The sequence below is a fragment of the Dermacentor silvarum genome, chromosome 6 (genome assembly GCF_013339745.2).
Source record: "Dermacentor silvarum isolate Dsil-2018 chromosome 6, BIME_Dsil_1.4, whole genome shotgun sequence".
Classification (NCBI taxonomy): Eukaryota; Metazoa; Arthropoda; class Arachnida; order Ixodida; family Ixodidae; genus Dermacentor; species Dermacentor silvarum.
This window is the reverse complement of record NC_051159.1, coordinates 147,695,176-147,721,013: the sequence shown is the minus strand read 5'-3', so window position 1 is coordinate 147,721,013 and position 25,838 is coordinate 147,695,176. Positions and strand designations below refer to the sequence as shown.

General features: G+C 45.5%; 2 protein-coding genes across 2 annotated transcripts; both read left to right on the top strand.

Annotated features, from left to right (window-relative positions):
* The first annotated feature begins 5,941 nt into the window (after positions 1-5,941).
* LOC119456183 (cytochrome P450 3A41-like) lies at positions 5,942-19,256 on the top strand. The gene is made up of 8 exons (XM_049669596.1): positions 5,942-6,081; positions 9,444-9,540; positions 10,155-10,207; positions 11,249-11,345; positions 11,778-11,894; positions 14,490-14,578; positions 15,997-16,142; positions 19,102-19,256. Exons 1-8 carry the CDS (start codon positions 6,011-6,013, stop codon positions 19,254-19,256), a joined length of 825 nt encoding a protein of 274 aa, XP_049525553.1. The 5' UTR covers positions 5,942-6,010.
* Positions 19,257-19,302: 46 nt separating this feature from the next.
* On the top strand, positions 19,303-25,838 carry LOC119456182 (cytochrome P450 3A19-like). Its single transcript, XM_037717806.2, has 6 exons — positions 19,303-19,436; positions 21,217-21,377; positions 22,688-22,779; positions 23,251-23,394; positions 23,794-23,956; positions 25,575-25,838. The coding sequence occupies exons 1-6, from the start codon at positions 19,307-19,309 to the stop codon at positions 25,650-25,652; spliced, it is 768 nt and encodes a 255-aa protein (XP_037573734.1). The 5' UTR covers positions 19,303-19,306; the 3' UTR covers positions 25,653-25,838.

Here is a 25,838-nt window from a genome sequence, read left to right as displayed (position 1 = left end):
CCGCATTGTAATGATGCAAATAAATAGAACTTGATCTTCAAACAACACGTTCGCCGGGGACCAACCAGTGCGATCCCACATACCAGCATGGCGCCGGCGATAGACGGTGCTTTTAAAGACTCGGGAACAAGAATGAGAATAAATGGGCGGCTAAAGTGTGCAAGTATCTTTACCTGAAAAGTGTGGACGCAAAATGCAGGAAGAGGTCAAGAAAGTTGGCAACCAAGTACAGGGTAATTGAAAGTGTAAATAGGCAACCAGGAGTCATTAGAAAGAAAGTGAGAGAAACATAGACAGCGAATTGGATGCAAAGAATCGAAACAAAGAGACCATGGAGATTTACAAGAACGGCAAGGAAGCAATTAGATAGGGAAAATTTGTATGATAATACGAAAGGCAGTGCCTTAAGTGCTATTTGAGGCTCGAGCTGGTTGTATAAGGACAAAAACCTACCGGAGCTAGTACTCGCAACAAGATGAGACGTGTATGCTGCAGCAAAAATCCGGAGACCACTCATCACATCGTAATGGAATGCGAAGGCATTCACCCAGTGTTACGAGCCGGCGTTTGGTGGTCCTTCAACAGCGTCTGCTTGGAGCTCGAACCTGTTTGAATATCGGAGAGGGTCCGGCAGCGAAGATGAGGCGACGTAAAATGCTTACGAGGGAGCGGTGTGCTCCAAAGAAAAACTTGGAGTACGCTTAAGCTTCGCCTTTAAGAGTGGAACGCGATAGCGTTATTGGACGCCGTTGACGCCGACACCGTATTTTCTGCGACACGGGGCCCGATCAAAATTTAGAAAGGCTCGGTTTTCAACATTCCCCTTAATGCTGCCTAGAACCAAACTACAGCGAAACACCATCAGAATTGGAGGACGCTTAAACTTCGCCTTTAAGAGTGGAACGCGATAGCATTCAAAGACCCCTGGCAGCTTATCATACTTTTTTCTCGTATATTCAAATTACAATCCGACGCTATCACGTCTGTAGATTGTGGTGAAGTCGTACTTTACGATTTTTCTGACGAATTTTACTTTGAGAAATTCAATTTTGTTTCACTAACGCCTAGCGCCACGCGAAGGGCCCGCCCGTTCGGGGTGGTTCGGGATGATTTGGTTCGGCATGATTATTTCCGCCAGACGCCAATGCTTACGCCGACGACGACATCGACGCCGATTTTTCTGTGACGCGGGGCCCTTAACGCGATCGCGTTAAAACGTACGAGAAACGTTCAGCGTGCATGCACCTGCACTCTAGGGCAAAGCAAAAGTGTTCTTCACGTGGCTGCTTGCTGGCTTTCTTATACCCTCCACCATCCGGGCACTCTTCCCCTCTCCTGCCCCCACTGCAGGACAGGGCATACCAGACGAAGCAGTGAGGATGGGTGACCGTAGCGGGGTGAACGTCCCCAACGGGGGTGAGACGGTCGCAAGGCGGCACGGCAGGTTTCGTCTCTGACGTATCTCTGACCCTCGCGTCGGACACGTCTGTTCATGTTGACGAGCGAGATCATTAGGCACGCCGTTTCCCATGCATTTGCGCGTGGTCCGGGCATGGCCGCTCTAAGTGAATCGTAACACCAGTGAACCGTACACTTACACCTTCCAAAAGCGCTTCCAAAAGTGGACGGAAGCATCAACCGGTCAGGAGTCGAGATAAGCAAGATACGTTCAGAGTATCGGTAAAAAAAAAAAAAAAAAAAAAAAAAAAAAAAAAAAAAATAGAGAGCATAAACTTGGACATGAAGCAGCATCCGGCATACGACGAACCGGATCCGTAAGCAGGAAGATCAATTGATAGCAAATTTGTAGAGAGATCGATACGACCGTCCGTTCCAAGCTGTAACGGCCGGATCTGATATAAATAGGCGGTAAACGTATAAATCTCATCATTGCTTTTTGTTTAAGCATAGCGTATAGGTAGCGGTACAAGGTAGATAGAAGAAGTCAATTAGACTTACGGGCTTCAGCACTCAAGGCGCTCTGGCCCCCTTCCCATACCCCCCCCCCAGGAGAAAGGCGCGTTTTGATCTTATGGTGATTGAGGCGCATACTGCGCCCTGCATGGCGTTCACTCCCCGTGATGGGCATACGGACCCATATAATGGCTTTCAAGAAGGAAGGTACGTTTACTCTACATATATGGTGATTGTAGAGGAGGAAAGAGACGCGTAGCAGGGAGCACAGCGCAGAACGCGCGTTGTTCTCCGCTGTGCGTTCACTCCCCGTGAAAGCGCGCGTCCCTCGCGCTCTTTCACTCGCACATACAGCGTTCGGCGGCGCGCGGCGACGATTTCATCTCCATTGACGTCATATGGAACCTCATGGCGACGGCGACGGCGACGCCGACGGCAGAAATCTGCTTTTGAGTGTCCATATAATTGCTATCGCAATAAAAAAGCAGGGAAGAGATCGATACGACCGGATCCGTTCAAGCTGTAACGGATCCGGTCGTATAAATCTCATCATTGCTTTTTTTTAAGCATAGCTATAGGTAGCGGTACAAGGTAGATAGAGAAGTTTAGACGGGCTTCGGCACTCAAGGCCTTAAGGGCTCTGCTGACGTTCTTAAGGACTTGTGAATGGGGCGACCGGCTTTCAACGTTGTAGCGCGTAGGGTCACGTTATTGCGCGAATTTTTCTTACTTCACTTTTATCTATTTATTATTGCGATAGCAATTATATGGACACTCAAAAGCAGATTTCTGCCGTCGGCGTCGCCGTCGCCGTCGCCGTGAGGTTCCGTATGACGTCATTTGGAGATGAAATCGTCGCCGCGCGCCGAACGCTGTATGTGCGAGTGAAAGGGCGCGAGGGGCGCGTCTTTCACGGGGAGTGAACGCACGGCGGAGAACAAACGCGCGTTCTGCGCCGTGCTCGCTTAAGGGCTGCAGAATTAGGCGTCTCGTTTCTCCTTTACAATCACCATATATGTAGAGCAAACGCGCCTTCTTCAGACGCGCGAGAGGCCGTGGGGGAGGGGGAAGGAAGGGACGCGACGTTTAGCTGCGGCACCAAGTGCCTATTTATATGAGAGGCTCCAGCAACAGTCACCAACGCCGCACGCATTTTGAGCTAACGCGGGCAAAACGCCGATGGCGTCGACAACAGTTCTGCGTGTTGTTGCTAACAAAGCCGCTCACCTTACTTCGTATGACATTGCTGTGTTGCTATCGCATTCATTGCTTCGCCCTTAGGGCGAAACTGTGACATTCTTTTGTTTCTTCTATCACCTTTTATTCCCTTTACCTCTTTCCCCAACACAGGGTAGCCAGCCGGTATTTACACTGGCTAACCTCCTTGTCTTTCTTTTCCTTTCTTTCCCTCTCTCTCTCTCTCTAGAGAAGTTTTGAGGAATAGCAAGAAGGTTAAGCAGATGTATAGAATGAAAAGCATGTATAGCATCCTGAGTAACTCAAGCAGGCTAAGTGACTTTTTTTCACCGCCCCGTTTTAAAGGGGATGCTATAGTGAATCATCATCATCATCACGGCGGCGCCCTCAATAAAACGGTCTACACGTAGATGAGGAATCCAATAACGCTGCATGAGCGCCGGGACAACGATGGGGCCCAACGTCGGGCCAAACAAAGGCTATAGCCACGGTCTGTACAGCGTATATACGGATGGACACATTCATGATAGATATCAAGGACGGCGGTGTTTCTTTTTTCTTTATTTGTTTCTGCTCAGGCTGCCTTTTTCTTGGTCATTTACTCTTTATTCCGCCCCTCTCGCGTGGGAAGGTCATTGGTGCAGAGACAATGCGATTCGTCCACGGACCGGTGCGGAAATGCGTCTACCATGTGAATCTATGGTATCTAGGTCACGGTAGATGCTGGGTCCACATATGGTTGTCCTATATAGTGAATAGACCTAGCATGCGTCATGCCCATGCGTGGTCTCATTGCGACGTCGGCCTGTGCTTTTATTATTTTAATTTTTTTTCAAGCGAAGCTTGTATTGGCTCACAAGTTTCGGTGGTGTTGTAGTCACGCAAAAACTCACGTGTGGCGCATACCCGCATTTGATTGGGGGTATAAGCCAGGGACAAGAAAGAAAGAAAGAAGGAAGGAAGGGAAGAAAGAAAAGAAGGAAGCAAGAAAGAGCAAGTGCGGGAAAGCTGCGCCGGCGCCGGTTCACATGACGCGTGCGACCAATCAGGGTCATTTTGGTGTGTCGCGGAGAGGGAAAGGAAAGGGGGTTGGGGCGCGCTCCGCCGAGCTTCCCTCGCCTCAGATCAGTTTAAGCGCCCGGATGGGAAGACTGCGCGTGGTGCGCTCCGCTGAGGAGCAGGCTGCGTTTGAGCAACGGCGCCGCGAACTCGCTCCGGAAAGGGCTCGTCGTCGACGTGCCGATTTTAGCGTAAGGGCTTCCGAAGCCCAGGCGAAACGTGTGTGGTCTTGCTCTCCAGGAACCCGACAATGGTGGTGCACGCCTCGGCAACGCTAGCGCCAACTTCCCCGTTGCGACGGCCAGGTTTCAACGCGAGTTTCTCAACCGGAACTTCGGAGCCAGCTGCAGTGCGTGCGACCGGTTGTCGTTGGAGCACAACGTGGCACTCGTTAGTGCAATTCTTTCCGAGGAACACCGAAGAAACACACGACAAGCTTCGCTTACCCCCATTTCGTCGACAGGACAGGGGATGCTGATTAAAAAAAAAATTGTGTGAGAAGTACGGCGGCCAAGTCGGTTGATTGACATCTCTAGACAGTGGGATTCGAACTGTACGTTTGCTCCGCTACCCATGATGTAGCACAGTGCGTGTACCGGAGCACTCGGGAAATGAGGGCGAGTGTTTCCCAGGCTTTAAAAAAAAAATATATTTTACCTTCTGTCTCGCGTCTGCGCTCGCTCGCTCGCCCTGCGCCTCCTTTTCCGTGGACCAACCATATCTCTCTCCTACATAATAAGAGTCAACTGAGCAAGTTCGTACATTTCATGCCGGAAGATTTAGCGCATAAACAGACAAATGCGCAGGGAAGAGGACACAACACAGCGCTCGTGTTATGTTCTCTTTTCCGTGCATTTGCCTCTTTATGCGATAAAATTTTCAGCATGTCTCTCTCGTACAAGTTGGCTTTCCGACATATCTGGGAATAGTTAATTCTCTCTTTTTTTTTCTCTCTTCCATCCTTATAAACGCCACAGGCACTCGGTTCATATTTGCCGACGGCCTCTTCACTGGAATTTTAATTTCGGCAGACCCCAACCCGTAAAGACCCCGTGTTGGACAACATGGTGAGCACGCGTCACCCTCTCAACGGTAGATAAGATGCATATCTCGGTGTGCGTGGGCCTTCACCACTGAAAACGTGCAGTTTTCACACATTTGTTATCGTGTCGGCTACAGATATTCAGAATATCTGTAGGCACCGATGATAACGATGCGATGATCGGCTTTCACCGATCATCGCCTTGTGATGCCTTCCTCGGTCCACCGACACTTTGCCAGGCGGGAGAGCGATACCATTTTGAATAAGAGGTTTTTCATTAATTCAAGGAAGAATATGAAACACTGATCGATCTGTACTAGAGATCAGTGATACGAAGTCGCCAGATATGCATAATGTGCCGGATGACACACGTCTGCTCCGTTTGCTTCGTATGGCGCAGCAGAGCATGCGCGCCGGAGTGCCCGTGAACCGAGGACGAGAGTTTCCGACGCTTTTTTTTTTTTTTTTTTTTTCTTCACCCTTTTCCTCGCGCTCGGAGAGAACCGTCTCCGCTCGCTCGCTCGCTCGCTCGCCCTGCACCACCTATCTCACCGAGGAGTGTTGGTAAACATAGGCGCACGTGCAAGCTAGGTCGCAACTGGTAACTTCTCGCGATTACGTTTTGCCAAAAAGCGCCGGCCAAATCGGCCCGTGAATTTGTGACGTTAGTGGTTGAGCGCTGAAGCAGCAATATTTGGAGCGGTCGAAACTCCCGTTGCCGAGGTCTCCGCGAGGTGAAGCCGCGCCCACTGTCTCGACAGGTGCTGCCACGGAGTGCCAACCATTTCTTGGTCAGACATGGCCCTTCTGACAGCTTTGTCGCCGGAATGGGTTATGCTGGCAGTGACGACCAGTGTTCTCTTGTACCTGTGAGTACCGGTGTTCTCTTGTACCTACATGTGTACGTTTTAATGCATGTTGAATACGGAACGTCGGTAAATTGTAGTTTATTGTGTGCTCACGGCGATCACAGAGACAAGGAAATTTCCGAACGTTTTATTTTCGCCGCGTCTCTTTGATGAACGAAAGTGCATCCGCAGTGGGTGCATCCACATGTAGGTGCTTGGACATTGTACTACCCAAGAGTGGATAATATCTACATAACTTCTCGGAACCTATTACAATGCGAAAGTGCATCCGCAGTGGATGCATCCACATGTAGGTGCTTGGACATTGTACTACCCAAGAGTGGATAATATCTACACAACTTCTCGAAACCTATTACAATGACCACAAGGCATCGTCACCGTGATGACACACAAAATAAACGAAAAGAAACAAATTATTAAGATTCTCTGAAAAATATTTTGAAATAAAATGTTGAACCATCTCGAACGAAAGAAAAATTAGCACAGGACTTTTCCCAACCAGCTGGGATCATAAGACTCAATAGAGCTATACATTCTAACTAAATGAATTTAGTCCGCTTATACCTGTACATGGGGATACTGAGAGTGCTAAAGCTTGTGTATGGATTTAGAATTGCGCAAAACGTGTTATACTACTATGCAGGAAGGGAGTGCATACGGCACAAAGTAAAGCTACTACTTATTTGCGCAGAACTTTCTTTAATAACATATTCACCGGTCATGAACGGGCGCAATTATTTGAGCAAACATAACAAGCAAAACAATACATGATGGTCCTCACTGCGGGAGAATGCTGCCGTCGTAGTAAATGAATTGAGGGCAGATTTGCGAAGTGGAACCCCCCATTTCATTCCCACTCAATTTCCGAGAGTTGAGATCCCTGTAATTTCACTCCTTTCAACTCCTCGCGTAATGGTGAGAGTTGGACCATTCCCATTCCTGGAGGGGCTGAGCCGGTCCATTCCATGCTTGCAATTTTAGTAAATAAACCGTTTTCTCTATAATCGTTCCTTACTTGCGCTTGCGTGTCTAGCGTCAAAAAAAAAAAGAAAAAAAACGTTTTTGATGTCTTTACAACGTAACAAATAACGCTATGTACTACTTTTTCGCACAAAAACAAACGCTTTGTGGCCTCTCAATCTCTGTAATCTCTGTGCGCTGTAATCTAATTATTATTCATTCGAGTAAATCAAAGTAGAAAATAAGCTTAAAATAATCTTAAACCATGTCCCCGGTAGTGGGCGGAGCGCAATTATTTGAGGCAAAAGCCGGAAAGGAAAATTAAAATGGTGGTCTTCAAAGAGAATGCTGCTATTGCATTAAATGGGTTCATAGTTGAAGGAATCGCGTAAGTCGGCTGACATTTCTTGTCTCATATTTACTGGCATATTAACGGCCACCATTTTCGAGCACACCTCCCTGACCGCCTGTTAGCGCGCGTTCGGGATACTCGACAGTGCGCGAAAAAAACATTGCGGTCTTTCCAAATCACCGCACAGGCTGCAACAGTTGGCGCATGATCGTTTTTGGCCTGCATCCCTTTGTCGTAGGTGAAGCATGCTCTTGCTAAATCAAATAATTCTTGTCAACTTGGCTCCTTAACTAACTGTTAACGAGTACACCAAGAACAAGGAGTTAGCTCATTAACAAAAAGTAAGGGAGTTATGTCTAACTAAACGGTTCTGTCTTTAAATGCACTTCACCAGTGTAACGAAGATAAGTTTCCTGGTCCTCAGAAGTGCAGAATGTGTAGAATGCCGTGTTTATAATTTCCGCGGCAGAGGTACCGAAAGAGCCATATTGAGTAAAAAATGAGAAATGTATTACGTAGGACACGTCTCGCTTAGTATAATGGCCAAATTTAACGGTTTTGTAGTCTCGCACAAAATCAACGCTTGGCGCTCCTGGACTTTGTGCATATTCCATTCCAACTCCATTCCGGAATCTCGGGATACCATTCCAGTCATGGTGTTAAAAAATGTGGAATGATTCAGGAATCATTCCAACTCCGGAGTTGCCACTCCGCAACTCTGGTTCAGAGCCGAAGGGATCGCCGAAATCTGCGTCATTTTTCTAATTTGGTGCACAATGTGTCACGACTGCATGCTTAGGCATACTCATTGGATAACATATGTTGTTTAACCTACGGCCAAGAGAGAAAGCAAGGAGAGGAAAGGTAGGGAGGTAAACCAGACGAGCGTCCGGTTTGCTACTTTGGTAAGAGAAAGTGGGAATAGAAAGAGGAAGATAGTGAGCACTGAGTGTACGTGGGAGGATGCACAGGATCACTATAAGCTCTCTCAAACCGGTACACTTCAAGTACTGCACTAAAGTGCGAATCAATATCAGAGCTAAAACCTGAAAGTGATGCAATTTTACTGGCGCGGCTCTGCACAATTTCCGGAATCAGCCTACGAAAGAGGTTTGAAACATATCCGATACGGAACAGTGCGCACGAATGGCTTTTTGTGCCAGTGACGGATGTGGCCGCGGTCCGAATATCTTCGACTCAGAGAACGGTCTCGAGTCCATTCGGTTAAAAAGTTGTCCGGAGAGATAAAGGCGTTCGACGTCGTAGCGAGGACACATGAACAGCAGTTGCTCGATGGCTTCCTTGCACCTACAGGAGTCGCATGTCGTGATATCGGCCATTCTCATGCGATTGGAGTAATCGTTCGTAAACTGAATTACAGTAGGCTTTACAAGACCTTCGCCTTCGCGTCTATTAGGCGATAGCTAAGGACACCTGGGAATTTTTTTGCATGCAAGCAGACGAAGTTCTCTGGTAGCGTCCGCACTCGCCAAAGGACGCGTCTGGGTGTCTTCGTGAACAGACCAGGCAGCCACGTCAGCAAAGCGACAGGGCCAGCGCTGGTATGCCCAAAGATGCTATTAGTCAGGCATACCCGATTGTACAAGTTTGGTCGACGGCGTTTTTTTGGCAATTATCTGCCTTGGTGCTTATAAGTAAAACCGATATTGTGTTTACCCGCCGTGATGGCGTAGTGGCTATTTCGTTGCGCTGGTAAGCCCGAGGACACGGGATCAAATTCCGGTCGCGGCGGCCGCATTTCGATGGGGGCGAAATTTAAAAATATGCCCTTGTACCGTGCATTGTGTGCCAGTAAAAGAACCCCTGGTAATAAAAATTCATCTGGCTGGAGTCCACCCCCCCCCCCCCCGCCCCCCTCACTACGGTGTGCCTCATAATGATATCGTGATTACGGCACGTAAAGCCCCATATTTCTTGTTTTCGCTTTCTATTCCGTACACTTCGTTGCTGATACGGGAAAGCCTAATATGTGCGAGGGCACTTGGTAATTTGGCATTCGTGCTCTCTATTTTTCATTGAATTGTTGCAGATACGCCTCACGGAATCGCAACTACTGGAAAAACCAGAATGTTCCCTCAGAACCATTCGCACTCATATTCGGTGCCACATTAAAGCTTTTCTCCAACGTAAGTAACAACTTAAGAGTATGATATGTGTCACCTATTAGAAATGTACGCGCTCGCTGCAAAAACATAAAAACATCTAGGGCATTCATTTATGTTGAAGCGATTGAACACAAAAAGTAATCAGGTTCGTGCTGTGCTACAGAAGTACAGCTCCTTCAAAAGGTGCCGCGCAGCACTTGTTAATCAAACTTGCAGCAATTACGCGTAAAGCCGTCCAAACAAAGGCAGACATTAATTACATGAGAGAATATAATCAGTGTTTATGTTGTTTTATCTTATCTATAGAGAATAAAACGATAGGTGCAAACGCGACAATGTCATTGGCAGTAGCTCTGCGTTGACCGTTGTGAGCCGAGAGCAATAAAATTATAGCTCACTGCGGAAACAGTTGTCCTATTTCGCAGAAGAAAGAACATTTTCACAGTAGTTTGAAACCCTCCTCAGTTGCTTGATACTGATTTTGATTACAATTGTCCAACAACACGTAGAAAGTCTTTTCGCAAGTTTTCTGTTCCTTCTCACGAGCAGTTTATGCATTTGCGCTCTTACAGAAAAATGCCACGTTGAAATGTACCGTTAATTAAAGCTTAATTTACAATTGCATTATTTTGCAGCCACTACACGAGATTGATCTAGCGAGGTATAAAAAGTACGGGAAGCTTTTCGGGTGAGTCGTTTCTTTATTTCATAGGAATGTAGGTCGTTTGAAAAAAAAATATATGGCACATGAAAAAAGTTCTATGGCGAACCTATCGATCGTGTTGAAGACGCCCGCCCGATATACAAGCGGCAGAAGAAGAAGAAACTTCTTCAATAACGCTGCAGGCCAACAACACTGCGGGTCAGCCGAACCGTTCCAGCATCTCCCCTGGGTCTGCAATCGTCTGCAGAGCAAAAGGACCGAGCATCTACATCCCCGAATCACCTCTCTTAAAGATGGTTACAGCTGTAGGAACGATGTGCATGCCAGAGAGACGCTAATCTCTTAGTGATAATCTGCGCGTTCGACTACCATCGACCGCCAGACGTGAAGTGAATTCTTTTGCTTTTGCCCGTGTTCCTTTGCCCCCCCCCCCCCCCCCCCCCCTTCCATACTGAGGTCATATGGAACCCCTGGTAATAAAAATTCTGGGTGTTTCAATAAAGGGATTCAGTTAACCAATTTATATTTTAAATGGCGCGACTTATTGTCAAACTCCGATAATCGGAGTTGCAGTGTAGCAAAATACAAAGTTGCCTGACGTAAAATGAACAACACTAATTTGACCTTAAATCTGTCAATTATTTGGCCGGTAGCCATGAACGCTAGCTGAGGGAGACATTCCGCAACGTTTTTTTCAAACGAATAGATTTCGCCCCTCTACTTTTACCTCAAAACAGGCTAAAAAAGCCAATGCTGCTGGAAGAAAAAGAAAGAAAGAAAGAAAGGGAAAGGAAGAAAGAAAGAAAGAAAGAAAGGAAGAAAAGGCATTTTTATTTTTTTCTCTTCCACGCTTGAACTACATCACGCTTTAATTATCAAAACACAATTAAAGCCTTAAGGATGCTATCTTAATTGTCTTGCTAGTTCGTCCGATGCATTTATGTTATTCACAGAGCTGCACGGATCGTTCAGCGAAGTCCGTAAGTGATTCGCTTTCTTAGATAACCAGCCGCGACGGTTTCTGCGTATCTTTTTTTTTCTCCGCAATCCCCTTACTATTATCAGTGCCTTCGAGATGGGCAAGGCCGTGCTCTTTGTAGCAGAGCCCAAGATGGTGAAGCACGTCTTAGTGGACGACTTCGCATCTGTGCCTGACCGAAGGGTACGTACAAATCAAGAAGGTTTGTGTGAATGTTTTTACGCAACATCTATTTCTCTGTGGCGCGCATGCCTTGAGTTGGAAGCAGCATCCGTGGTTTCAGACCAGATGTAAAATTTTGACATTGCCACAACATCATGCACGCTTAATTTGTGCTAAGAACATCTGCACTCAGTGCTACTCACGAAACCACCAACGCTCGCGATAGACTTGCATTTAAACTTGACAAAGTTCCAGCGTCTATCTGACGCTCTGGCTATGTTACTGATGCGCCTTGTTCTTGGAGCCATGCGCATTCTGCGTGATCAGAGACCCGAGCGTTGGAAAAAGCGACTGCCTATCTTCACATTCGCAGTTGGTGACCAGGTGATCACGTAACGAATGTTTGCTTCTTTGGACTTTCACTGAGCGTCCTTTGATTTAATTTATTTCCAGACGTTCCAGATGAATGAGCCACTTTTGGATAACATGATGAGCATGGCTTCAGTGGAAGTGTGGCGAAAGGTTCGCTTGGGTGCGGTCCCGGCGTTCTCTGCTGCAGTGCTACGAAAAGTAATGTATTTCACTGTATATTGCCAATTTATAATTCACAATATTGGCATATGATGTGTTATGGCCATTGCTGGTTGGTTTCTAGGTGACTAAAAGAAAAACCGAACTGCCCTTCCTTGTGTTTCACTCCCCCCACCTCCAGAAAAAAAAAAAAGGTGGCACCGATGACATCACTTACCGTAATCTACGGGCGTTTCTGCGTATTTGGGCATTTCCCGCGAAGAAAAAATCTTAAAATGTAACCATGCTGGGGTTTTCTGAACGTCTGAATACAACGCTGAAGAGGGATTTACAAAGAAAGTGGAGATTGAATGCAGCGTAATTCACGATAAACAAGGCGCAAAAAGCCAACGACGTCATAGGTAGTTTACGCGGGAGGCTCAACGTGACGTCACTGCCAGTTTTTCGTCTCAGCATCTTTTCTATAGAAATTTCTCAAATTTCAGCTCATGCTAAGTTTGGCCTGTTTGTAATTAAGGCGTTGTAATCAACCAGTCTAGCTTAGTTTATTACTTTTTAGTGTCCCTAGTCGTTTTTCTGCATTGGAGTGGGTGTAGCATGCTCTCGATAGGGATATATTTCTGTATACTTCTATCTTGACAAGGGAATTCTACGCACGTTGACATTTCTGAGCGGTAATTAAGAAACGCGTATAGGCGAGTTAGAGCTTCTGTTTTAGATTTTACTTATATCGACAGGTGTGCAATATTTTGGCACTGTTGCAAAGAAGCGAAGCATTCCTACCCGGGAATTAGTCCAACCCGATGGCGCTGATTACTACGGGTCTGAGAGGTCGTTCTGTTGATGTGGTACATTAGAAATTTTTGTTGTTGCAGACACGTCTTAGGACAGTGAAAAGAGGCCCAGTCGTAAAGTAAGATTCCATAAGTGGTCACTAGACGCAACATGCTGCGAAAGGACGCTGAAGGTCGTCGGTATTACGCAGAAGACTGTGTGCCTTATTACGCTAGATGCGCCTCTAATACTTACATGCCACGTTTGTATTTAGAGGGTTCTGCTCAACGTTAGCTCATTCGAAGCTCTGTTCTCTATTATTCACGTTCTTTGAGAGAAAGAGAATACGAAACTATATCTCTGCAGGACGCTGGTGTGTTGCGTTAAGCATAACGTTGCGCAGTGAGTTGGTGTACAGAAAGAAGGTCTGCTGAGGAGTCGCACAAGCGTTTGTTCATCAAAAATTATTGTTCTCTCAGCACATTTAGCTTAATTTCCATTGAGTACTAAGCAGTGCTGTTTGCTAAGTCATACGCGCAAAACATTGTCAGCGCTGAGTAGACACACGTCTTGTCAACAATCGGTAATAGTGCTTTTAAATGTAAAGCTTCAATGGAACGGGAGTGACAGCTAAGGCTGTATTTCGACTATACAATGATAAATGTCGAACATTTATGACAGAATATCTCCACAAAGCGGGCGAAATAATGTGAACACCAGCGAGTCGAAGTTTTATGCGAGAGCAGCCTTCATCATACTTCGTACACGCGCATTGTGAACGTAGCCTCTATCGGAAGTAAGGAATTAGGTTCTGCGATGCTTTCAAGAGCAGTGATATCGCGGAGGCATTTCACTCGTGTTATCTGAGTGCGTATTCATGTTGCATATCCATTGTTCGTTCGAAAGAAACTAAGAAAATAAACAGTTATTCACGTTAAACTTGTGACTGTTTCAAAACAGGTCCTTGCATGTTTTCTCAAAATTTTATTTTTCTTTGTTGTGATGGGTGCGCAAAAGTGATGTTGATTTCTCGTTTGTTTTCCAATGCGACGTTATGCTTGTTTCATTAATAAGCATTTAATTATAATTAACCATACGTTGCACAAATGTGTCATGTCACGTGGAGGCGGTGTGGGAGTCTCATCAAAGTGCGTAATGAATGTAGAGAGCACAAAAAGAGAACGATGACAAAGTAGAAGACAGGAGCGCTCGTCCTGTCTACCGTCTTGTCCTCGTTCCTTTTTTGCGCTCTCTGCTGTCGTTATGAACGACAATCAACTCGCCCAACTTGCTTTATTACTGCAGTACGTATTAATCATCTAAGAAGTCTCGGCAGCAGTCCTCCGTTTCTGAGTCCGGTCTTCAGTGCCCCGCTTCCATGAAACTTTATGAGCAGGTTGATTATGCATGCGTGTCTGGACGTATGTGATGCTTGTGTGTTTGTGTCTCTCTATATAACAACTTTCACCCAACATTCGGAGTAACATGCCAGGCCGTTAGCCAGGCCAAGATCTCCTGCTTTCATTATAAAGACAGTATCTCTCCCTCTCTGTTCACAGTAAGACTGATCTATTTCCAAATTCAGAAGCGCATGTTACCAATCTAGCTTTAACTTATGTTCAGCATCCCTTGAAAGAAGACGAAGTGCAGCACTGCTATACTTTCGGCGCATCAAGGTAGCCGGCAAAATGTGTCTTGTTATGTCTCGAAACAGCCTGATTTTCTCGGCAGTTAAACGCAACGGTATATTCATCGCATCCATTCTTATCCCGCTAACGAGAACGCATGACGACGATGATTTATGTTCGGACCTTTGGTTCGGCAATACTTGACCTCATTTTATTTTTTCAACAAATCCAGATGAACTCCTTGATTGAGGATTGCGTTTTGGTGACAACAGAACACCTGAAGAGAGCAGCGTCTAAAGAAGAGGATGTTGATGTTAAACAGTAAGGTTTCATTTTTACTGCCAACGCACCAGCAAAACATTATTCAGTATCTAAGGGTAACATGTAATCTCCGAGCATTCAGTATCTGGAGCGCACTGAAAGATAAAGGTGGCAGGACGTTTTTGCCGTTGATAAGAGTTCTTGTTCTGTTGGTGTGTATTGTTGTCTTTTTCGATAGGCATTCTTTTGTCTTGTTTTGTTTTGTCGCCTGCAATTGCCCGTGTATAATTGATAGGTGGAAAGGATCAACCAACATCTGCGGTTACATCACCCGCAATGTGACGTCCCTATAGTTTCCAACATTAACCTGCTACTCTGCTACGTATAGACAGCGTCAATGAGAGTGAAACTGACAAGGCAGCCATATAATGTTAAAAACTCGCTAAAAGCTGCTATCGTGGAAGCACTGCTAAAGTTTAACACGCACTATGGGATCCGAGCATGCAGCCGTTATGGAAGTCGGATTCAGTCAATAATTGTGGCCGAAAATGGTTTTATTTCACAGCCTTTGAAAACAACGGTAAAAGAAACAACGTAAACATTTTGAAAGGCATATTTAGATTTTTGACTGAAATATTGTTGCTATTCTTGAAGTCGTCATTGTGTCCTCAAATATGTCACGCATCCGGTATATAGCTGCAGGTTTTGCTGTTTTGAGGACAAATGTCACGAAAAGGATGGTGTCAAGATTTCTACTTAATGAAACACGCCTTGAATTACCCCCAAACAGCATGTTTTTTGTATTAATAATTATTGAAAAGAGATTAACGATTTTTACACAACAGGTTTTTGAGCGATTATCGCAGAATCGCTGATTTAGGTCGGAGCGAATATCCTGTCGCGAACCCCCCCCCCCCCCCCCCCCCATGCATCTTCTTTCGTACTGCGTTGCTCTTGAGAGATAACAAGCTTTCGTGGCGATTAATAGGTTATGAACGAGGTCAAGTTACTCAGGTAGGCTAGATGACGTTTTTATACTCAAAAGCAGACTTGGTGTGCTAGTTTTACGTGATTACTGAAGTTCCGTCCCATGATGTAGGCAGTGGCAACGGAAATCGGTAAAAGATGACGCTGAATGAGCAGGCTGTCTTTGGCAATGATATATATCGATCACCTTGCTGAAACGCTGTCCAGCATGACTAAGATACTCTACCATGTTGACGCCTCTTTAGTTCCAGTTCGTTTCCGTTTGTGGGTCTCTATATCTTAATGTCTTTGCTGAAACTCCTGACAGTTAATGAGACAAGCCCATTTGTTCGCCGGGTGTACCCTAAGCGTATCGTCGCTAGAGCGACAACGCGCCCTTTCAGTAGCGGAATAAATGTTATCAGAGCGTTGCACTAAGCCCAATATACCATGCTGACTGTGTTGACTCCTCTTTTTTTCCCCCCGTTAATGCACCTGCTTTGTTGATGAAGGCTCTTCTGGGACTACGCATTGGACCTGATCGCGAGGTGCGCCTTCACCACGAAGCTGGACTCTCATTCGGAGCCGACAAACGAGTTCGTCATCCGATCAAGACAGGTCCTTTCTCAGCGCTTCACGCCACGCTTATTTCTGATCCGTAAGCCGTTCCTGGAGTTTTTCCTCGGCGAATAGCTGTTAATGCCACCATCGGTCACACCCTCAGCGACGCAAACAGAAAACCGCCCTGTACCTTATTTCTTGCTTCGAGCAAAGCGGGGCTGTTCTCATGTGACATTGTTATATATAGTTGTCAAAGAAAGAAATAACACACCTTCTTTGTTACAAGCGCCAGAAGGGCTGTTTGCAGAAGGGATGTCTGTCTTTATTCAAATAGTAAGCGTTTAATGCGAAGAATGTTTTGCCTTCACCGTCCCTCCGTCTGTCTGTCTCGGATCATAAGGAACCTTTAATTTTGGACACCGTGCACGTCTTACCATGGCTTCAGCAACAACAGGCAGCGTTCATCGCGGCACGAGCAGCCGGGTGCACCTGCCAGCATAGCATGCGCACGAGGCATCACGCGTGGAACTCCCCCAACTGGAGGACACCGCGTCTGGGCTGAATAGGAGGAGAAGTGTAGAATAGTGGGAGGGCATTTGGGACCTCAGCGGAGAACTCGACTGACTTCTACTGCGCTAGAACAGTGACTTTGAGTTGTGGACTCAGGTTAGACAATTAATAAATGACTGTTTTATTGCAATAACAATTATATGGACACTCCAAGCGAATTTTTGCTTTGGCGTCGGCGTCGCCGTGAGGTTCCGTATATATTTAGGTATATGTATGCTATATTTTTGATCCGTGTTTCTCAATGTCGCTACATTTTTGGTGGGGGTGCGGGATATAGTGGAGGTGTGGACTGGTGGATGTGCCGTAAAGAACAGAGCAGAATGGTAGAAGCGTCGTGCCGTGCAAGCGAGACTTTGCATGGCCGCCAAGGCCAGGCGGTCGTACAGCGAGAACACTGCCTCAAGTCAACAGACAGAAGCGGAAGCGTCGGCGAGTGGCGGCGATGATGTCGCAACAAGAGGCTCAGCACGCAGAAGTGTAGCGGCTAAGGGAAAATATGAATGCTTTGTGAAGTTGTATATAAACTACGTAGTGATAGGTTGTGGGAAAATATGTAGCTAAGCCATGCAGGGAAGATATATCTATATTTAGACGATTAAATTTAACTTATTGAGACAAGTGACATGTGAAGTTCGTGGGCATCCATCACGTTTTTTTAGGTGACATTAGGATTACATAGTGTGTCTTCCGTCAACGTCTGCTCTATAGGAATGAGAGTGGCGATGAAGTGATCTTGTTCTAGGGCAATGCCTTGTCGCGGTAACGTAATTGTTTCGTTGAATTGGGACACTTGTTTAGGACATGTAGAAAACTGAGTGAGTTGGTAAGCGTTCATGGTGAATTTCTGTGCAGCGCTCACAATTAGGACGAAGGACGATGAAGAAAATACACGCAGGACAGGCGCTGATGCTCAACTGAAATTTATTTTGAAAAACATGAACAAAGAAATCCACATATCTTAAAACACGTGACGAACCCCCGGAACGTTGCTGTCTTCCGGGCACAATCTCAAATTTGAAGCTGATCATCGGCTCCTATCTTACACGTTCCCACACGTGCTGATCAGATATTTAAATTCTTTGTCCCACAGCCGAATTGACGGTTAACTGACACAGCATTCCCCTTTCCTTCTTGTGTGAAAAGCTTCAACTATTTCACGTGCGCACTGGGCTTGGTGCCTCGATTAAGACCATGGTGTCGCTAAAATATCGATGTCGCTTATCGAGATGTCGCTTATCGAGGCACCGAGCCCAGTGTGCGCGTGAAATAATTGAAGCTTTTCACACAAGAACGAAAAGAGGAAGCTGTGTCAATCAACCGTCAATTCCGCTATGGGACAAAGAACTTGAATATCTGATCAACACGTGTGGCAACGTAAGATAAGAGCCGATGATGAGCTTCAAGTTTGAGATTGTGCCCGAAGACAGCAACGTTCTGGGGGTTCGTCACGTGTTTTAAGATACGTGGTTTCTTTCTTTCTTCATGCTTTTCAAAATAAATTTAAGTTGACCGTCAGCGCCTGTCCTGCGTGTATTATCTTCTTCGTCCTTCGTCGTAATTTTTAGCGCTGCACGGAAATTCACCAAGAACACTTGTTTAATTGCCTATAGATGCGTAACCAGTGCAGATGCTTCATAATAGCTGCTCGCTGTGATGTGTAGATAGTGGCGGTGGCTTATATTCACCCCCACCCCTTCTCGTTTTTTGCCCCGGCCCCCCCTCCCCCATTTTGTTATCGCGGCATTCGGCGCAGAAATATTGATATTTCCTACAACTTATTTCTTTACGCATGGAATACATGTTCCTGATATTGGAGCGTAGGGTATTCTGGGGGATTTGGAGTGATCAACAATAGTTGAACAAGGAATGTCTTTGTAGTCACTGCTTTGACAAGGTGAAAACAGGTGTCAAAAGGGTGTGAAATAAGACGAAGGAAAAGAAAACATCCAAAGCAAAAAAGAAGATATCCCAGAACCTTTTGTGGACTCGTCGCGACGGAGCAAATTCTTGTTCTCGCCATAACACCATTCTACAACAGCATGACGCACGCAGAAGATGGAGAAAGTCACCGGAGTACTGAAATGAATATCTTTAGATTCGTTAAATCAAATAAAATATCTTAAGACAGAAAGGTGGTCGGAACAAGACAGGACAGCGCTGAGCAACAAAATAATTCTTACTGGACAGATCTTGAATGCGCTGAATGCGCGAGAAAAAGACCGCTCACCGAAGCATTGCGCAATGATCTAAAAAGGCACACAATATTATTAAACAAAATCCTCTGTGAAATGTCAGTTCTGCGCGTAATTTCAGCTAGAAGTCGCGGATAAACCAGCGGTTATAGGAAAGAGAGCATAGCTGTTAAGGCTAGCGTTGCAAGGTTCGATAGTTGTGATTGCGGCACAGAACGCACGTATCCGAATCTAGCTGTGGTTAGTTTGTTCAAATGAAGAACTAACTCGAATTTTTCTCTATTTACTTTCCAGTTGTGTGTCCAGCCATCGCAAGAATGCTTCGGATTGGACCGTTAAGGCCAGACGTAATCGGTTTCTTCAGACATCTGGGTCAGAGCATAATAAAGGGCAACAAAGACTCCCCTAACTGTGAGAAAGCTTTCGCATTCTCTTTCAGCTTTATTTGATTGCTTATATTTTGTTTTGTATGTGGATTTTTTAGCACAATGTAAACTTCATGCAATTGCTAATGGACGAAGAGGAAGGACAACTTGACACGCAACACGAAAAAGTATTTGAAAAGGATCATCGGCTGTTCAACCTCGGTTCTGATATCAAGCCAGACGTTTCATCATCGTCGAAGATAAGTACGGGAATTTTCTTATCATTTCGACTGCTGCTTCGGTGCACCTTATTATGCTGACCTTACATTTCCCACAGTAGTAAGCTACCACTTTACTACATTAAAGCCAAGTGACAAATCTGTATACAACTGAAAAATTAAATTCTGGAGTTTTGCGTGCCAAAACCACGGTGTGATTATGAGGCATGCTGCACTGAAGGACTCCGGATTAATTTTGACCGCCTGATATTCTTTAACGTGCAGCTAAATCGAAGTATAGACGAGCGTTTTTGCATTTCTCTCTCATCGAAATGCGGCCGCCGCGACAGGGATCGAACGTTCGACCTCAACCTCGAGCTCAGCAGCGCAACGCCATCGCCGCATCGGGTTAGCCTTGTGCAATTTAGTATGAAAACTTTCTGATGGGTTGACTATTGAGCTACAGATAATTATTTGTTGAATGTTAACTACGGTTAGCTGTACTAACACTCATTCGTTTTATAACTCATGAGCAAGCATTTGTGGTGACCGGAAAAGGCTCGTTTATACGTAGCCAGCGTGAGGAATGCGGCGTTCCATTGAATAGAGTTCATATGATGTGATGTACAGTCGAATTTTTAAAACTTTATTACGAATCCTTTGTCCCAAAGAACAGCGTCGAATGGTATCACCTGCTTACCTCAGTCGTCTCCATCGCGGCACCTGCGTGACTGCGTCCTTCAAGTCTGCAATTGAAGAACTCGTAATGAAGTGTACCTGATCTTATACTTTTCTATTGTTGTTGATACTCCCACTCCTCTCTGCAATGCCTCACGGCCTTGAGAGTGCGTGACTAAATAGATGAATAAATATTTCGATGCCGATTGCCGATTTAGAGGTGCTACTTAGTTCAGCATGCGTGCATTTCTCGGGGTATGCACAGGGACACAATGAGCGCGCTGTTCCTGGCATTTTTTTATTGCGATAGCAATTATATGGACACTCCAAAGCAGATTTATGCCGTCGGCGTCGCCGTCGCCGTCGCCGTGAGGTTCCGTATGACGTCAACGGCGACGAAATCGTCGCCGCGCTTCGGACGCTGTTTGTGCGAGAGAAAGGGCGCGAGGGACGCGCGCTTTCACGGGGAGCGAACGCACGTCGGAGAGCAAACGCGCTGCAGAATTAAGCGTCTCTTTCCTCCTTTCTATACATAGAGAGCAAACGCAACTTTTTCCGTCGCGGGAAAGGCTGTGAGGGGACGGGAGGGAGGGAGGGAGGGGAGGTGACGTTTAGCTGCGGCACCAAATTGGCGCTGAGCCGTGCTCCCTCAAGGGCTGCAGAAGATAGCGCCAACCTTTCCCTTTCCCTCAAGAACCACTTATCATCGGCACCAAATGCGTATTTATATAAAAACGCCGTGCGCGTTCGGTGCGAACGCGGGCAAAACGCCGACGGCGTCGACAACAGTTCTGCGCGTTGCTGGTGCTGCTGCATGTCCAAGTTTATACAGCTGATAAAACTACTATCCTTACTCCGTATAGCTCTCTACTAATTTGCTATCGCAATTGGTGCTTCGCCTTTCGGGTGAAACTGCGACAAATTTTTTAATATGCATACAGGCTGCTAAGTACTTATCTTTACGATTTTAATCAAAGATCGAGATATTGCATCCTCGTTGATCTTCGTAAAAAATGTTTCAAATCAAAAGTGCTAGAAAAAGGTCACGTGGCAAATATGTCCAAGTTGGCCGTGTTCTACGTCGCGAAACATTAGTCCTGCCTGTCTATATAGCAGAATGCAGGCATTTACACCAACTTGTTTTGCAGAACTTACGGAAGATGAAGCAATGGCACAATGTATACTATTTTTTATCGGCGGCCAAGAGAAGATTTCGAGCACGATTGCCAGCACCCTATACCTGTTGGCCATTCATCCTGAAGTACAGGAGAGACTGAGGAAGGAAGTCGATGAATGTTGCGCGGCCCACGTACGTGAAATAACCAGATACTGATTTTATTTATTGCTACCCTGTGCGTATAGTTACATAGCTCGGCCCAGAAGCACGCCAGAATCCCAGTGTTGTGAGCCAAAATTTACTGAAAGGGTTACTCGGTTAACAATCACGCGCCATTCAGCGGTTTCTGTTTAGCATACTAAGGTAGGGCGGACTTGACGTGATTTTCGACGGTCACACTTTACACAATGATGCAAGAAGGCAAACGGGCCTGATTATGCATAACCGTTTCCCTGCGGCTTTCACATTAAGAGGAGCTTCTTTCGAACATCGTCGATTGGGCTGCTCGAACATTGTTTTACGGAAAAAGCGACCAGTCTATGATGCTATCCTTCTATCTGTTCTTATATTCTTTGTTTGTGTTGTTGAGCGATTGGACTAAATGCAGAACGAGTCCCATTGCTACATCCCATGGGAGCCAAGCGCTTCCGACAGTATACGGTATGTGTATGAATCGAACAGGGCTCGGGGAAAAAAGCCTTAACGAATGCATGAAGCCGACGTTTCACAGCGTCTGCATATGAAACGTTCATTAACACTTTCAGTGCCGTTTTTCTTTCGGGGAGGGGGGGAAGTGACGCATTTCCGGACGTTTTTTTTTCTTGGATATTATAAAATGCAGACAACGGCTTATTTTTCGTTAGGGAGAAGGCAAAAGAAAAAAAAAAAGAGAGACGGATAATGGAAAATGCTCTCTTGGTATGGTTCTCATGTTCCTATCTGACGTCAGTGACACGGCGCGATAGCAACGCGAAAACGTATCGGTATGTCAGTGACAGTGAAAGGGTTAGAGAGAGAGAAAGGAAGAAGAGGAAAGGCAGGGAGCTCAACTGGCAACAATACGAGCGTCCGTTTTTGGAACATTAAAGTCTTTCGATGTACGTGATAATTTGAAGATACGCCATATTCGTTGAATGAAAAATAATTCTAGGCTGAAGGGTGTAAGGGAATCACTTAGTGATAAGTTTTAATTGGACAGGCACGCACGCACGCATGCGCGCAAGTTGCGCACAAATTGCAAGTTAAATTGTTTGCATATGCTGCTGTAAAGAGAAAAGTATTTACTGTGAGGGCACGTCGCAGGCCAGTGGAGATGAGAGTTTTCAATTGCTAAATTGAAGTCGATCATTATCATTGGAAAGCTGTACCTGTGACAGCATGTGGATCATAACAGTCACTGTCCCGAGAGACACATGCCCCACTCACACGTTCTAGGAATGCATACAAACAAGGTGTGTTGGGTGTATTTCCTCAGTGGTGTACCTACTGTTTCCTCTTCCCAGGGCGATTGTCCTGACCTGGATACCATCACGAAGCTGAATTACCTTCGCTGCGTTGTTTCGGAGACTATGCGCTTGTATCCAAATGGATCACGGTATAGTCGATACTTGTTTTTTATCATTGATATCTGCTCGACCAAATTCATCCTGATAATTATGTTCCTACTGGAAGTGTGAGCATTGGGCGTATTTCAAGTTGCGTCTCTAGGTTAAAAAAAAAAAAACCACACACACACACACACACACACACACACACACACACACACACACACACACACACACACACACACACACACACACACACACACACACACACACACACACACACACACACACACACACACACACACACACACGCACACACACACACAAAAAAAAAAACAGAAAAAAAAACCAGTAAACTTCTGCGACATTGCAACGTCCCAATTTCCAGAGCAGTCTTTATCAAGCAGTTGAATTAAGAAATGCCCAGTTGCCTATAACGAAACCGCATACTTTAACACGTTGTCCGCATATGACTATTACCGTCGGCAGATTCCTATATGATTGTTGTTGCTTCTTTTCAGACTTGAGCGATCGCCTTGTAAAGACTACACTCTCGGACACACGGGAGTGAAGGTGACAAAAAGTGATATCATCGCGGTTCCCATCTACGCCATGCACCACGACCCGCAGTACTTTCCCGAACCATTCACCTTTGATCCCGAAAGGTTACGAGACACCCTTGCATCTCCAGAGTCGTTTTCAAACTTTTAATGCGTGTTTAAAGATGCCTTAAACCCGTTGTTGGCGTGCTTTTATGTGATTTCGTTTATGCCGGCAACAATGAATTAAGCAGTAATTATTGTAAACGTTCGAATTTCTTTTTCTTGCACCAACGTACTTTATGTTTCAGCATCATTAGTGTAGCTCTAAGGCTGCACCCTGCGGTAACCGTTCATGAAGTAGCTCAGAAGAAAACCCCCAAGTTGCTCGGAATATTTAAAGAGCAACTACTCCCTCTCTGCACGTGGTTTTTAGCAGCTGATATTTCCAACCGCCATATTCACGCTCGTTCAATCATCGCATCGACTTCCAGTACCATATAGGTATGATGATTGTTGTTACAGGTTCAACGACGAGAACGTGGGTTCAATCCAGCCGTACACTTACCTGCCCTTCGGTGCGGGACCGCGCAATTGCATTGGCATAAGCTTCGCCCTGCAGGCGGTGAAACTGTCAGTGTTTCACGCCATTCGCAATGTGCAAGTGGTGCGGACTGAAAAGACCAAAGTGAGCGACAGCTTTTCTTTTTAACAATTAATGACTATCTACCGAAATAATAGCTTTGTGAAAGCGCATTATAGTCGATTATTGGAAATTGTGGCTCTTGACACAGTATAGCGTGTGTCACAGCTAACGTTACTAAAAAAATATATATTTAAAAAACAAGGTGGAAGATACAATTATAAGACCTGCGGTTTTCGGCCGTCGGAGGTCTGGCGATCAAATACCGTATGTCTTAAAATCGTATCTCGCACCAAATATTTCTCAAACTTTTTTTGTTTTCGTTGAACAGCTTGGCTAAATTTAGCTGGGACATAGTCAATATATGCAGTGAAACAGGGTGACACACGTCCGATCTTCGTAGGCTGTTTTCTGTTGATGTGCCTCACGCAAGAATTAGATGATCCTCCTGCGTATACGTTACCCGCATGCAACTTATGTTTGGTAGGATTCATATGGATGGGCGGAATCGCCGAATTATTCTGGGGGGCCGAGTGTGACGTTGACCAGCCGTATACTGAATCGCGTGTCGAGAATTGTACCTTCGCGGCTTCTATGCGCTGCGTGAATCGGTGACGCTGATGTCGTTCGGCTCGCGAGATCAATCGGTGATCCTGTCCGTCCGGCCCCAACCGCCGCAGTAGCGGCCACATATGTCAAATATTTTAGCATGCTTTACTTACAATGCATCTTAATTGTGGCTAAAATGCTGGAGTGAAACTGTTGCCTTGTCTTCTTTATTTGTGCAATGCATGTTCTTCCGTTCAGCGGTATGCGATGACGTGGAGAGTCACAGGCCTGAGCAGTCTTGAGCGACGTGGGTTTCTTTTTTTTTGTTTCGTTCTTCATCCTGTACTGCTATTTTAAGGCTAAAAATATTTAAAATGCAGTGCTAATGACAGTTCGGATATATAGGGATGGCCGAACTTCTCAACTCTTTATGAAAGGGACAAATTAACATCCACGCATCCCCTGCCCCGGACGAATTTTATTCAACTGAGAAGCTTTCTGAGAAATCCGTATGGATTTCCTTTGGAGCTTTGTGCTACAGTATGGGTTCATGTCAATTTCTTCCTTTTCTTCCAGCGCAAAACTGATTTGCCGTATTCTCAACTTTTTAGATGGCGTTACGAGTAAAATTCACTTTAAGAGGCGTAATTTAAAGTGCGCCCATGCACTTGTAACTTTTGAAAATCTTTGTAGTCTGTTATTTGATAAAGTACCCACGTTTTTCGTTTTCGTTGCTGTCTGCCGAGCACATTCGTGTCACTGTGTATAGGAACAAACAAAGAGTTACGAATTAACGTTTGTCCGGCTGTATTCTCTTTTGCAAGCCGTATTTGGAATTTTTAATCGCTCCTAAAATATTGTACTTGGTCATTATCCTTGCGTTACGTTTACTTTACGATTACGTGATCCATTACATTTGGGTACGAATTGCGCTCCGAGAATTAATTTTTATGATCATCAGTACTGCCTTCTCGTTTATTATTACTGGCGCTTCACAGGCATATAAATTGATGATGGCTCAGATATAGTCACATTATACAGCGGTTACGGTTTAGTAATTCGAGGCAATGTACTTTTTTTTTCTCCAATTATCAAACGCCGTTCTTGTTTTCAGGTTCCCTTGGAATTCCAAAATGGGTACAACCTTATGACTGCTAAGGATGTCACGCTTGGAATCAGGAAGCGTGTGTAATGACACAGCCTGGAGTTTCTTTTGTCTCGCCTTCACCTCAGGGGAATGTGAACCGGTACATATGAAAAGAGCGCTGATGCAAATGGTCTGGCAGCGGGCGCTTTGAATCATCGCAATGTCCTTTGAAATGTCGGATTTTGCGTGCACTATTCTGTCATTGTAAAAATAAAATATGCAAACGTCTCA